This window comes from Actinia tenebrosa, unplaced genomic scaffold, assembly GCF_029948245.1.
Source record: "Actinia tenebrosa isolate PJP-AT-01 unplaced genomic scaffold, QUT_ActTen_1.0 PGA_scaffold6__47_contigs__length_16458017, whole genome shotgun sequence".
NCBI classification, from domain to species: domain Eukaryota; kingdom Metazoa; phylum Cnidaria; class Anthozoa; order Actiniaria; family Actiniidae; genus Actinia; species Actinia tenebrosa.
This window is the reverse complement of record NW_028292583.1, coordinates 1,270,083-1,283,664: the sequence shown is the minus strand read 5'-3', so window position 1 is coordinate 1,283,664 and position 13,582 is coordinate 1,270,083. Positions and strand designations below refer to the sequence as shown.

General features: G+C 36.5%; 1 protein-coding gene across 1 annotated transcript in view; it reads left to right on the top strand.

Moving 5' to 3' along the window:
* Nucleotides 1-11,510, top strand: part of LOC148905800 (adenylate cyclase type 5-like) — a 34,921-nt gene extending 23,411 nt beyond the window's left edge. Inside the window, exons 2-23 of the mRNA XM_089038659.1 lie at nt 812-961; nt 1,689-1,813; nt 2,063-2,174; nt 2,580-2,707; nt 2,868-3,026; nt 3,418-3,559; nt 4,501-4,559; nt 4,633-4,719; nt 5,221-5,284; nt 5,764-5,861; nt 6,267-6,351; nt 6,647-6,763; nt 6,846-6,959; nt 7,456-7,631; nt 8,050-8,134; nt 8,555-8,596; nt 9,119-9,238; nt 9,385-9,531; nt 9,613-9,705; nt 9,923-10,037; nt 10,375-10,499; nt 10,660-11,510. Coding sequence (XP_088894785.1) covers nt 812-961; nt 1,689-1,813; nt 2,063-2,174; nt 2,580-2,707; nt 2,868-3,026; nt 3,418-3,559; nt 4,501-4,559; nt 4,633-4,719; nt 5,221-5,284; nt 5,764-5,861; nt 6,267-6,351; nt 6,647-6,763; nt 6,846-6,959; nt 7,456-7,631; nt 8,050-8,134; nt 8,555-8,596; nt 9,119-9,238; nt 9,385-9,531; nt 9,613-9,705; nt 9,923-10,037; nt 10,375-10,499; nt 10,660-10,791 — 2,475 coding nt within the window. The 3' untranslated portion in view covers nt 10,792-11,510. The remainder of the gene's footprint in view (nt 1-811; nt 962-1,688; nt 1,814-2,062; nt 2,175-2,579; nt 2,708-2,867; nt 3,027-3,417; nt 3,560-4,500; nt 4,560-4,632; nt 4,720-5,220; nt 5,285-5,763; nt 5,862-6,266; nt 6,352-6,646; nt 6,764-6,845; nt 6,960-7,455; nt 7,632-8,049; nt 8,135-8,554; nt 8,597-9,118; nt 9,239-9,384; nt 9,532-9,612; nt 9,706-9,922; nt 10,038-10,374; nt 10,500-10,659) is intronic.
* The last annotated feature ends 2,072 nt before the right edge of the window (nt 11,511-13,582 follow it).

The window sequence follows — 13,582 nt, the reverse complement described above, 5'->3', positions numbered from 1 at the left end:
GTGCATGATCAGGTCTCGATTCATGTCTATTAATGTGCGGCATCATAGGTTTTTCCTGCCTGCACAGTTAATTGTTACTTTTTTTCTTTTGGATTGCTCTGTTAGTTTAGTTATTTTTCATTTGTAACACCATATTCCCTGATGGTGGATCTCAAATCCAAAAGCTCAGAAAATAATAAATATACGTAGATGATACAACAACTGATTATTTAATGATGTACAAAGAAACCTGTTTCATTTCATTTTGAATTAACAAACATTTCCAAGAAGTTTCTAAGACATTTATTCTTTATCTGTGTAAGGGTTTTTCCTGACTTTATTGCTGTGCCCATATAATCCCTGTCTTATAGACCCCTTGCATGCGACATCAAAGGAGCTCAATTTGAAGGTCAAAACAAAAGAATTTCAATCTCATGAGAATTAGAAACTGCATTCCATCGTACTGCAAGGGGTCTATTCACATTATCCTATTCTGATCAAAGATATGATGACAATAGTTACAAATGTAATAAGTATTATAACATTTGTCAAAATATGAATGGAAGATAAAGCATATTCATGAAGCCTTGTGTCTTACATTATTTTGTGCAATAATAAATCATCCATTTAACATAGGTTTCTTTTTCTATTTGTTGCTAGTCATGGGTCATGAATCAACAGCAGTTAGTACTGTTGTTATTTCATGTTCTTGGGAATCATTAATGACATATTGAAAATCATTTTTATTTGTTTTGGTTTTGTATTGCTGTAATAGTGAATTTTTCATTTTCTTTACTTTACTTTATCATTGAGGTCAAATTTTGTTTTATAGCTGGGAGCCAATCTGTTTCTTTTTATTTGTGCAAACCTGACTGGAGTGTTCACACATTACCCTACTGAAATCTCTCAAAGACAAGCTTTCTTAGAAACAAGAAGATGCATTGAGTCAAGACTGACAAGTCAGAAGGAGAATCAGAATCAGGTACTAAATAATTACCTAAATCACTCTTATTACTATTTCCTCTTTATTCACTAAGTCAAGGGATCATCCATGCAATGGGTAATATTTAGGAGCATGGAAATACATACCTGTATCTGTTATTCTTTCCTCTATTCTAGTTTTGGGTTTTTTTTATGATCATCATTTGGGTTGAACAATGTCTCCAATCTCACTCTCTTTACAGCGGTTTTCGACATTCTGCAAACTCAGTAGTTACGAACTGCATGCAGAAATTTGTTTTTTTTACTGCGATATGTGGAAAACTGCAGTAAGGAGAAAGCTTAGCACAGTCTGTTAGTTTGTGGTCTTTGGAGCTAGAGGTCTGTGGTTCAACCCTCAGGATCTCCATGTCTGTTTTGACTTCTCCTTGTTCTGTGCAGCTTTAGCTTTAAATACCTGTAATAAGGAGCATTGATAGTTATTAGAAGGCGCACCCTTTATGTATCAGTCCCTGCCTCTGAAGAATTGGGTTTGGTTTGAAAGTAAAATTAATTAACTTTACCTTCACCTTTTTGTTTATTCCCATGTGTGTTCTACTTTTTCATACTCTTTCTTTGGTTATAACTTTTTATTGTGTTTTAATATCCAGGACACATTTGTCTATACTCCTAGTAAGATTTTGTCATTCATACTTGGTTAATATATAGATAGTAACCTAAAAATCTCTGTGTACATTATGTATCTTAACATTGATTAATGTTGCTCACAGGAACGGCTCCTCCTGTCTGTTCTTCCACGGAATGTTGCCATGGAGATGAAAGATGATATTGAAACTGGAAGGTCCAAAAACATGCAATTCCACAAGATCTACATCAAAAAACATGAGAATGTCAGGTGAGCTGAGGAAAATATTCCTATCAGACAGCTAGGTTACTTATATCAATAGAGCGAAGGATGTGATGCATGAAGTCCTTTGACCAGTGCTGTTGTGATCTAGTGTTGCCATACAACAAATTAACTAGATAGATTTAGATTGTATCCAGCCTCTTTCACAAACATTTGCATCCTTTGAGTTTGGTGACACTAGAAATAATAGAAAATAAATAAATTAAGAATGATCATTTTTACGATTTTATTTTTCAGCATTTTATTTGCAGACATTGAAGGTTTTACTGTGCTTTCTTCTATGTGTACAGCACAGAATCTTATTAAGACTCTCAATGAGTTGTATGCAAGATTTGATCAACTGGCTGTGGTATGTAAGCTATTCTAACAATCTGTACATCTCCTTCACACACAGTCTTTTAGTCTTTGAGCATAATTCGTTTGCAAGGTTTTATCACAATATTTCATTAATTTTTACATTTTTACATGACATTCATGGGCATTGTTCACGCACATCCTTTGTACGTATAATTTTAGTTTACACATGTTCATCATGATGACATCATTCCATTGTTTTGATAAGCAGAATTTCATTAAGACGTCTTTAATCTTTCATAGTTCTGAAACGAAGTGGGGTACTCCCTTTTTATTTTGTTTTTTGAGAGTACTTCATGATCTCCAGCTAGTTCATGACCTACTATCATTTCAAAACTGAATGAGAATAAAATCCCTGAGCCAAATTTATAAATCAATACCTGTGGTTTCTAATCAACAGGAGAATCACTGCCTGAGAATCAAGATTCTTGGAGACTGTTATTACTGTGTGTCTGGATTACAGGAGCCACGCCCTGACCACGCTCACTGTTGTATTGAGATGGGACTAGCTATGATTGATGCTATCTCGTAAGTAATAATATAACATCTTGGCTTAATACTTGCTACACTAGCTATGATTGATGCTATCTCGTAAGTAATAATATAACATCTTGGCTTAATACTAGCCACACGTAGGTACACTAATAAGGCATGGTAGCTATAACTATATATGATATTTACTGTGTAGGTTTGTGCGTGATGCAACAAAGGTCAACTTGAACATGAGGGTTGGTATTCACCAGGGTAAAGTGCATAGTGGTGTTCTGGGATTGGTTAAATGGCAGTATGATGTATGGTCTAATGATGTCACTATAGCCAATCACATGGAGTCTGGTGGCTTACCAGGGTAAGTATATCAAGAAAATGTGCAAAACATTTCAAAATCACCAAAGAAAAAATATATCCTTGCTAAATTATATAAGTGCTTGATAACAGTGACAAAATTTTAACAAATTTTGATTATGAATATGGTGGTGCTTAAAAATGCTTTCATCCAACTTTCTGAATAATAATTGATGCCAGAATACAGGCTATATAGATCCTAATTATATCACAGCAAAGCAACTTAATGTTCCTGTCAGTCGTTGGTAGAATTTTGTTACCATTATAATACACTAATACAGTAACTTGATCAAAACTACAGTACTTTTGCCCTCCATAATGTTAAAACACTATGTAAAATAATCAATGAAAGTTAGAGTTAACAACTAGTATATTATAATGATTATTGTCTGTAGGCGTGTTCATATAACCAAGGATGTGTTGAGCTGTTTGAATGGTGATTATCAAGTAGAAGATGGACATGGAGAAGAAAGAAGTGCATATCTCAAGCAGTATCACATACAGACCTACTTGGTTGTAGCTGAGCATCCAGTCAAGGTTTGTACTTATGCCCATGTATAATACTTATCAAGCTTACCCATGTCAGTGCAGAGGAACAAATAGAAACCAACAAATATATGCTGGAAAAATATGCAGAGTCTGGGAAAATTCCATATATGGCTATGACCTTTAGTGATTGTATCCACAATGCCCATGGTGTATTTTGGGCTTGAAATGCAACATGCAACAAAATCTTCTCCAACTTTGTTTTGAAATACAGCTGTATACAATATTAATAGTCTTGACTTTTAAACAATCCCAGTGCACAGATTGTCAGAGTATCTTATTTGGAACTTTTCTATTTTATTTCTGAAATGTTCCTGTGTGTGATTGACTCATTGCTTGTAGGTAGTAAGACAGGAAAGGATAGTGATCATAGGCAGACAAAGGAATGGCAGGTATTGGGATTGTGTGTGGTTTGTGTCAGGTGTATATTGTATTGATCTGTTTGTATGAGAAAAAGGAATATTGAACTCCAAGCTTGGGGCTGTTATTATTGGAAATTGAAGCCACTGTTCAGATTCATGCTATAGCATTTAAGATATCCTTAAACATAATTATGTTTTCTACAGCCAGAACAGATGTTAGTGTATGTAATGAGTGTGATAATTATGGTGTAATGACCTGTGCAGCAAAGTAAAGTAGAATCTAGGAAGCTCTAGGTAGATACATGGCAGGTTATATATTTGGTTTTCTAGTATAATGATATACTACTATGTTAGTACAATCCTAATATCCTTATCAAATTCTATTTCTTTTCCAATGTTTGATGATGGTGATGATGATGCATTTAATGTCACAGAAGGTGAGAAATGTTTTTGTAAAAGAATATATTGATATGCACACAACTACTCCTGCTGGGAATTGTGCAAAATTGCAAGTGTTATTGTAATTATTGTAATCATACCCGACTAATTATTTTCTGTTCTTTCCAACAAAAGAAAGAAATTTTTAAAGAACCAAAAAGAGAAAAAGATCAAGACAAGATTGAAGACAGGTAAGTGGCTTAATGATTGTTTAATCTATAAGTGTTTAGGTTGCACAAACTAATCATGATTATATCTTTTTAGGCTTGGTTTTTCTTCTGCCAAGCAAGACACTGAAGATGAAGTCAATGAATTTTTAGGAAGTTCTATTGATGCCAGAAGCATTGATCGGTAAGAAGGAACCCTAAAGTGCTTTTACATGTAAACTGGTGTAGTAGTATTCAAAACAGTAACAGCAACATCCACAGCAACAGCAACTGCAACAACAGCAACCATGACAGCAACAACAACAACAGGAACAACAGCAACAACAGCAACAACAGCAACAACAACAGCAGGAGCAACAGCAACAACAAGAGCAACATCAGCAGCAACAACAGCAACAACAGCAACAACAACAGCAACAACAACAGCAGGAACAACAGCAACAGCAACAACAACAGCAACATCAGCAGCAAAACAACAGAAGCAACAACAGCAACAACGACAACAGTAACAATAACAGCAGTGCAGCAGCAATAAACTAGCAGCACAACAACAACAACAGTAACAATAACATTATCAGCGGCAGATCTTTAAATGTCAGTATTGCACATGTTGTCAGCTTCCAATAAACCCCACCCATTTATGGAAGAGGGATTGGCATTTCAATTTACCAATTCTTATTTTTAGGTTACGTAAAGAACATGTAAGACCACTGGTGTTAACATTCAAGAATGAAGAAAATGAAGAAAAAGTAAGCAATGTTTTTACTTAGTATAATATTTGTTGATGTCTCAAGTTGGGTTGTTTTGGACAATGGCTGCACTTGTGCAGAGAAATTTAGATGGGCCCACTGTGATTTATAAGTTTTTTTCACAGAGGACCATTAGAAAAAAACCAAAGCAAAACTAAAAAGATAGTAAAGCGCTACCCTCACCATATTCCAGCCCCTCTTCAGTTACAGTGCTAATTGAAAAACTGTGGGCACCTAGAAATATTCCAGGAATGTTCTATTGTTCTTTGGCCAATCAGAATTGAATTTCTAACCACAAGATAATGGAAAGATAACAGTAATGCTTCTGATTGGTTAAGAAAATTTCTTGAAATATTCGTAGGTACCCACGGTTTTTCAGTAGCACTGTAACAGGTGTGATAGCATTATTTGGAGACACTGAATATTATGCACATTATTAATGTTATTAACTGCTGTGCCATACATTCTATTGCTAATAGTACTCTCAAGAGAAGGACCACATGTTCAAGTCTTACTCATCCTGTATATTCCTTATATTTATCTTCATTGTTTTGGTCCAAGTCATGGTTTTACCAAGGTACAGTAATCACTATTTCCTGGCTTGCAGATCTATTTAATGTTTTTTCCCATAAGCAATTATAGTACAAGGCTGCAGGCCCATTAGCTGAGGAGGGGGAGGAGGAGGGGTAGGGGGAAGAGGGGTAGGGGAGGGGGGGAGGGGGAGAGGGGATGCAGGGGGTGTGTCCTCCCACTCATCTCCTAAAAGTTATTTCTACAATAGGCACTCACTGCATTCTTTCTATAATGCACCCTCACTGTCTGAATTCCACTTTAGGGTCCTCTTTATCAAAGCAGTCATGAATGTCATGATTTGTCTTTGTCTAGTTATTAGTTAATATTATTTATATTTCCCAGAAAACTAAAGTAATACCAGTTATAAATGCAAGTATCAAATAATTACTTCATTTTGTTTGTTGAACAGGAATTCAATAATGCTGGGAGTCTTTTTGACAGCTTTTGTAGCCTTTTCTGTGGTATACATTCTGATCATTTCAGAGAAGTTCAAAGTAAGTTTCAGAATAAACATGGCTAAAATACCTCTATCAGCTTTGATATACTGTGTTACTTTCCCATTTGAAACTACTTTCTATCCATCTTTGGATTGAAATTCTTTGTTTGAGCAATGTCCCAAATATGGTGTTTAAATAAAGGAATTATTCTCAAGGGAATGATTAGAACTAAAATGGGGGAAAACAGTGCAAGCAAGCCTGAAATATAGATTCAGTAAAAAATACAGAACTGTAGAATATTAGCAAGTATTATATTATTAATAGTTAAATAATGTTGGTATTGTCTTGACAGTCATTCCCCAGATGTATGAAAGACATCTCCACTAAGATATGTGGTTCACGTGTTATTTGTCATGTCATTACATCAGTCCTGATATTCATCCTTTATATTGCATCTATTGGTGGCATGGTAAGTACTTCTAATAAGTCAATTCCAGTGGCTGCATTGATTGACATAATGTGTAACTCTAGATAATACCTATTTTTTATAGTTTGGATGTGAAACTCCAGAAACAACAGTCAATGCAACAGTCAATGGTTCTAGTGTTGAGAAGTGCTATCATCTGCCGCTTAATCCAGAAAATGCCTCATGTGACTATCCACAGGTACTTAATCTTTTCTTCTCCTTCATGCTAGTTTAAAAATCAAAGGTCAAGGGTGTGATCTTATTAAAGGCAGAGATGCTGCTCCTCAAGGGTGAGAGGTGTAAAAGGTTTGCCTTTTCTCTTCACCAGTGTTGACACTCATTCCTGTGGTACCATCTCAGCCCTTACCCTGACCACACCCTTCACCGGTGTTGACATTCATTCCTGGGGTACCATCCCAGCCCTTACCCTACCACAATCTTCACCAGTGTTGACACTCATCCCTGGGTTGCCATCTCAGCCCTTACCCTCACCACACCCTTCACCAGTGTTGACACTCATCCCTGGGGTACCATCTCAGCCCTTACCCTCACCACACCCTTCACCAGCGTTGACACTCATTCCTTACCTTTAAAAAAGTTTGACCTACATATCAGACATTATTCAATGTACTATGTTTATGGGTCTCTTGGCTTAGAACTCCAGTGCTAATACTATTGTTTTCTTTCCTCCACAGTACTTTACATTCAGTATAGCACTAGTAATGATAGCATGTGCAGTATTCCTTCAACTGAGTACATTACAGAAGCTCTGCTTGCTTAGCTTTATGTCAGTGATATATATAATACTGGTTTATGTCTATGACCTTGTTCACAAACAGTTTAGTCGACATGATGATGTACAATATTGTCTGTAAGTACTGTTTTTCTAATCTTTTTATTATTGTTATAATGTTTTGCATTATAACAGTGCAACTACTATGACTAGGGCTACCTAGACTTTGAGAACCAATTGAATTGTAGAATAAATACAGTACATTCCAACTTTGGGTAGTGGTGTTAAACAGAAAGATGCAAAAAAACCAAAAAACATTAGCCTTTCAAGGGCTATCTAGCTGTTTACACGTAACATCTGCAGTCTAGGTTTCTGATTGGCTTGACAACCAAAAATTAGAATGCCTTTTCATTTACATTTTATTTGGCTCTCTTATCCAACTAGTCTAAGTGACTCCCATTACAGAAGTTGCACTGTAAGTTTATAATGCTATGCAAAAGTCTATCCTAACTATGGAACCATAGATAGTCTGATAGTTGAATATTATGTGTTTCAGGCTGGATAATTTTATTCCCTGGACTCATCTTTCTATTCTAGTAGTTGTGATGTTCATAATTTCACTGACTGGTCATGGATATCTTGTAAGTATCTAGAGCTGCCTGCCTGCCTGCCTGCCTGCCTGCCTGCCTGCCTGCCTGCCTGCCTGCCTGCCTGCCTGCCTGCCTGCCTGCCTGCCTGCCTGCCTGCCTGCCTGCCTGCCTGCCTGCCTGCCTGCCTGCCTGCCTGCCTGCCTGCCTGCCTGCCTGCCTGCCTGCCTGCCTGGCCTGCCTGCCTGCCTGCCTGCCTGCCTGCCTGCCTGCCTGCCTGCCTGCCTGCCTGCCTGCCTGCCTGCCTGCCTGCCTGAGCCAAATTCTCTGCCTTAAACTACCATTGATAACTCTGGCAGTTAATGATAAACCCTGCTGCTGTGATAACATTATTTGTTAACAAACATTCATAGTTCATATTTTTATTTTACTGGTGGTTGAGCATTGTTTCATTGTATCATTTTTCTTTTTAAGCATGAACAAATAGCAAGACTGGATTTCCTTTGGAAGCTCCAGGTGTGTATAGTATTGTGTATATTATTATTTTTGTTAGTAACTTTTTTCCTGATATTCATATGATCTTTATGACTGCCATCGAAATCACCAGCAGCATCATACGATCATCTACCATCACCATCCACTGTCAATCCCTTATTTACTTGCTCTATGATCAATGAACATCATCATTATCATTTCTTATATGATTGTTGCTACCTATTAATCCCATAGGTAACTGTAAATGTTCAATTATTTTATAATTGGACAGTTCTTTACCTAATATGAATTAATAGGTAGCTATTTCATTAATAGCCAATAGGACTCCATGCTGTACAAGTAAGAAACAATTTGACTCAAATATTTCTTTGACTGCCAAATTGGACTCAACTTATGGCCTTATCCAATTTTGGCAGTCCTCAGAATTTCCCTCATTCAATTATTTCTCAATTGGACTGCATGGAGACCATTTAATACATAATATAATGAATGGCAGTACTCATGCTTTTAATTTATAACTATCAATGGGTGTTTCTCTTGTAGGCCACTGAGGAGAAGAAAGAAATGGAACAACTAAGAGAATACAATAAGAAATTACTGTACAATATCTTACCTGTCCATGTAGCACAGCATTTCCTCAACCAAAAGTCAAAGAAGAATGAGGTACTAAGTAACCTGTTTCCTAGCAACAAACTGTCAGGATAATAGTTGTTGCATAGCAACAGTCTTATGCTTAGTGCTAAGTAGCAGTCTATTATCTATTTCAGCAACAAGCTTATATTTAGAGGAATATCATTTTTCTTTTTCAGGATTTGTATTATCAGTCTTGCGACAAAGTCGCTGTAATGTTTTCCAACATTTGCAACTTCTCAGAGTTTTACTCTGAACTGGATGCAAATGGAGAAGGTGTAGAATGCTTAAGATTATTAAATGAAATGCTAGCTGATTTTGATGAGGTAAGACACAGGAATGAAAAGCAAAATATGTTTATTTTAAAATCATCATTTCCTGATCATCACTACTTGTTTATCCATCAGCTACTTGCGGAACCTCGTTTCAACTGCATAGAAAAGATCAAGACAATAGGAGAAACATACATGGCAGCATCTGGTATCAAGCCAGAATCACAGGTCAGCTGGCTATTTACAAATTAGTCGTCTAGCTTCAATGGGCTATGAGTCAGTAACTCATGAGGCTGAAGGCCATATGCTTTTATTATATTATTCAATTTCATAATGATTTAATTGGATACGGTGAGTGGTATTACATGGTATTACATGGTGTAACATGCTAGAAGAATGGGTATCACAGTATTCTCACTTTTTCTTTTGGTTTCCTGGTTTGCAGGAAAAATTAGCAACCCTCAACCACGTTGTACTAATGGCAGACTTTGCAATGGCTATGAAACAGAAGCTACAAGACATTAACCTTCATTCCTTCAATAACTTTCAAATGAAAGTTGGTAAGTTTGATGGAATATACATTTTTAGTAGTAGACTCTCTAGGTTGTTAAGAATCTAGATACCATCTTCTAAATGAATCAGCTGTTCATCAGCCAGTATATTTAGCATATGAAGAGCTAGTTGTTGTAGGATCAGTTAATGTGGACTATTTATGTATTGTTTTGTTATCATATTGCAAGCTGGTCGGAATGAAAACAGAACAATCTGACTGGCTCCAGTCCCTAAGCAGTCTAAGTCTTGAAACCTGAACAGCTTTTAAAACATACTGTCATTTGCAAACTTGTATTGAACAAGTTCTTTGATGATTAACATTGAAGTTTTCCCCTTTATTTGTAGGTTTAAACTTTGGTCCAGTTGTCGCAGGTGTAATAGGTGCACATAAGCCACAGTATGACATCTGGGGTGATACAGTCAATGTTGCTAGTAGAATGTATAGTACTGGAAAACCAGACTCTGTACAGGTAGTTAGCCTGCTCATTACTATGACACACTTACACAAGGTACCAACATCTTGTTGGGATGTCCTGGCCATATGCTTGGTGGTAACCAGCTACTCCTCACATACATGTTGTGCTATCTCATTAAGGTGTGACTTAACCTTTATTGTGTTGTTTGTGTCAGGTGGCCAGAAGTATTTATGACATCCTGTCAACACGTGGATTCACCTTCAATTGCCGTGGGTTAGTTACTGTTAAAGGCAAAGGGAAAATGGTGACATACTGGCTGACTGGCAAGGAAGGTAGTGGACCATAAGTCTGTCAAACCACACTACACAAGTTGATTGAAGCCAAGATTAGCATTTATGAACAGTAGACTTCCTGGGTCAGGTGAAGATTGTGTGACGTTAGTTGGAGATTGAGTGACCTTGTGTGACACTAGTTGGAAATTATCATGTGACTTCATGTGACATTAGATTGAGATGGAGTAACCTTGCGTGACACTAGTATGTTGCCACGGGAATGAGGAATAATGTAAAAACAGTCAAGTATGTTTTATAATGGGTATGGATTAAGGAACTGTTGTACTTTCATTATAATATCATGTGGGAATGGCTATGCAGTATTAATATAAGTGTATTCACAATCATGTACACATTGTGACATGCACATTGAAGTCAAGCTAGAAATACAGAGATTTGCTTTTTATCTGACAAACCTTTATATGGCGTTATATTCCCGACAAAATTCAACATCAGGCTTTCAACATTCTTATAAAGAATTCAGTGTTTCACTTGCAATGCAATATTGTTAGTTGCTTTTCCGACATTGAAGATTTCGATTTCAACTTAGCTGTAATCTCGTCCAACATTCGAGTTCCACGATTGAACATTCGTTAATAGCTTTCCGTGCCTGGACAAAATTCAACATTGCTCTTTTGACATACATCAATTTCAACATTCAACTTTGAGAACGTTATTTTCTAAACAGTATATTAAAATGAACCACTAGAGTTTCTCGTTCAAGGACTAAGGTTTTAAAGTTTTTAGATACAAACACATAATCTATTTCCATCATTGTTGGATTACAATCCAACATTCAAGTTCTACCATTGAACTTCACGCACGAGTGCGTTTGACCTATGCCATAGTAAGCAGATGTACAGTGATGACGTGGGCTCATCACACGTGCTTTAGTGCTGCACGAACTACACTTACTGTAGCTTGCAGAGATGGCGGACGAGGAAGCTAAAGCAATCCTTTGACGTCGCGTAGCTGAGCAGTTACTTTCTTGGGCAAACACTGGTGAGATTTCGATCGAGTGAACGATGGCATCTGTTTGAGATGCCAGAGGTTGTATCGATTTTTGTGAGAGATCAGCAAAGATACAACTCCATCATTTTCTTGCGTGTTGTCTCGGTTATCTAAATCGGAAATTGTCTATAGAATAATACGAGGAGCTTCGAGATAAGGGTTCGCCATATTGGAATCAACGGCAGTGATCTCACAGGCTACCCAATTTCACAACTATTTTTGAGACGTGGGGGATGGGAGTACGAAACACCTCGAAATAAGGTGTTTTTTGTACAAAACAAAACAAAACAAAACAAAAAAAAAAAAACAAACCAAAAAAAAAAATTATTCAACAGGATTCAAGGTACCACGACACGATATAAGTAACTTTCACAATATACTACAGTGTAGCTTTGTAACAGAACCCTAACTGCAATCCAACACCCCCTTACTAAGAAGCTTTAGGTGGAACTTTCAATTTAGTTCAGGCTTTAAGTTACACTTCGGGGCAGCCTCCAAACTGAAGATTAGATAAAGGCAAAATCTCACCAGTGTTTGCCCAAGAAAGTAACTGCTCAGTTACGCGACATCAAAGGATTGCTTTAGCTTCCTCGTCCGCCATCTCTGCAAGCTACAGTAAGTGTAGTTCGTGCAGCACTAAAGCACGTGTGATGAGCCCACGTCATCACTGTACATCTGCTTACTATGGCATAGGTCAAACGCACTCGTGCGTGAAGTTCAATGGTAGAACTTGAATGTTGGATTGTAATCCAACAATGACGGAAATAGATTATGTGTTTGTATCTAAAAACTTTAAAACCTTAGTCCTTGAACGAGAAACTCTAGTGGTTCATTTTAATATACTGTTTAGAAAATAACGTTCTCAAAGTTGAATGTTGAAATTGATGTATGTCAAAAGAGCAATGTTGAATTTTGTCCAGGCACGGAAAGCTATTAACGAATGTTCAATCATGGAACTCGAATGTTGGACGAGATTACAGCTAAGTTGAAATCGAAATCTTCAATGTCGGAAAAGCAACTAACAATATTGCATTGCAAGTGAAACACTGAATTCTTTATAAGAATGTTGAAAGCCTGATGTTGAATTTTGTCGGGAATATAACGCCATACCTTTAAGCTATTGTTTCCTTATTGTTTTATGGTTGTTTTCTAATGACAGTTGCCTCAAAGCAAAACTATTACATTTTCCTCTTTTTTTACATATAAACTTTTAAATTTCATGATTGTTTTCTTAGTATGCTAACTTTCAAGTTTCATATTGATGTTTTGCCTAAATCTCCATATATTTATATTAGAGATGATCAGACATAATTATGCAGATGCCAGCTTGAATTTTAATTTTGATTTAGTGGTTAAGTTGCTAAATGTCCAGTGTTGTTTTGTAATATCATATAATGTGATTTAAATCCAAGATTTTTAATTATGACCTAACAATTAACAACAAATTCCAGGTTTCTTAAATAAGCTACATACTACCTTCAATTTAAGATTGTACAAAGGCGCTGAGAGAAAAGACGTATTGTAATATATTATTAACAGATATGTAATATAAATATCTCCATCATCAGTAGGTAGATACAATTTGGATGCAGTAGTAGAGGCTGTTATCTAGTGCACTGGGTTTCTGTATCTTTAGTTAGTTTTTTAAGGAGGTTTTGATGTAGATGGTAGTAGTGGTCTGTAAATCATAATATATACAACTATATGCATACCAACAGATGCTGGGCATTGCTGTGGAACTGTAAATAGGAGAATTATAATATATTTCATAGGACATAAGGCTGTAATAATTTA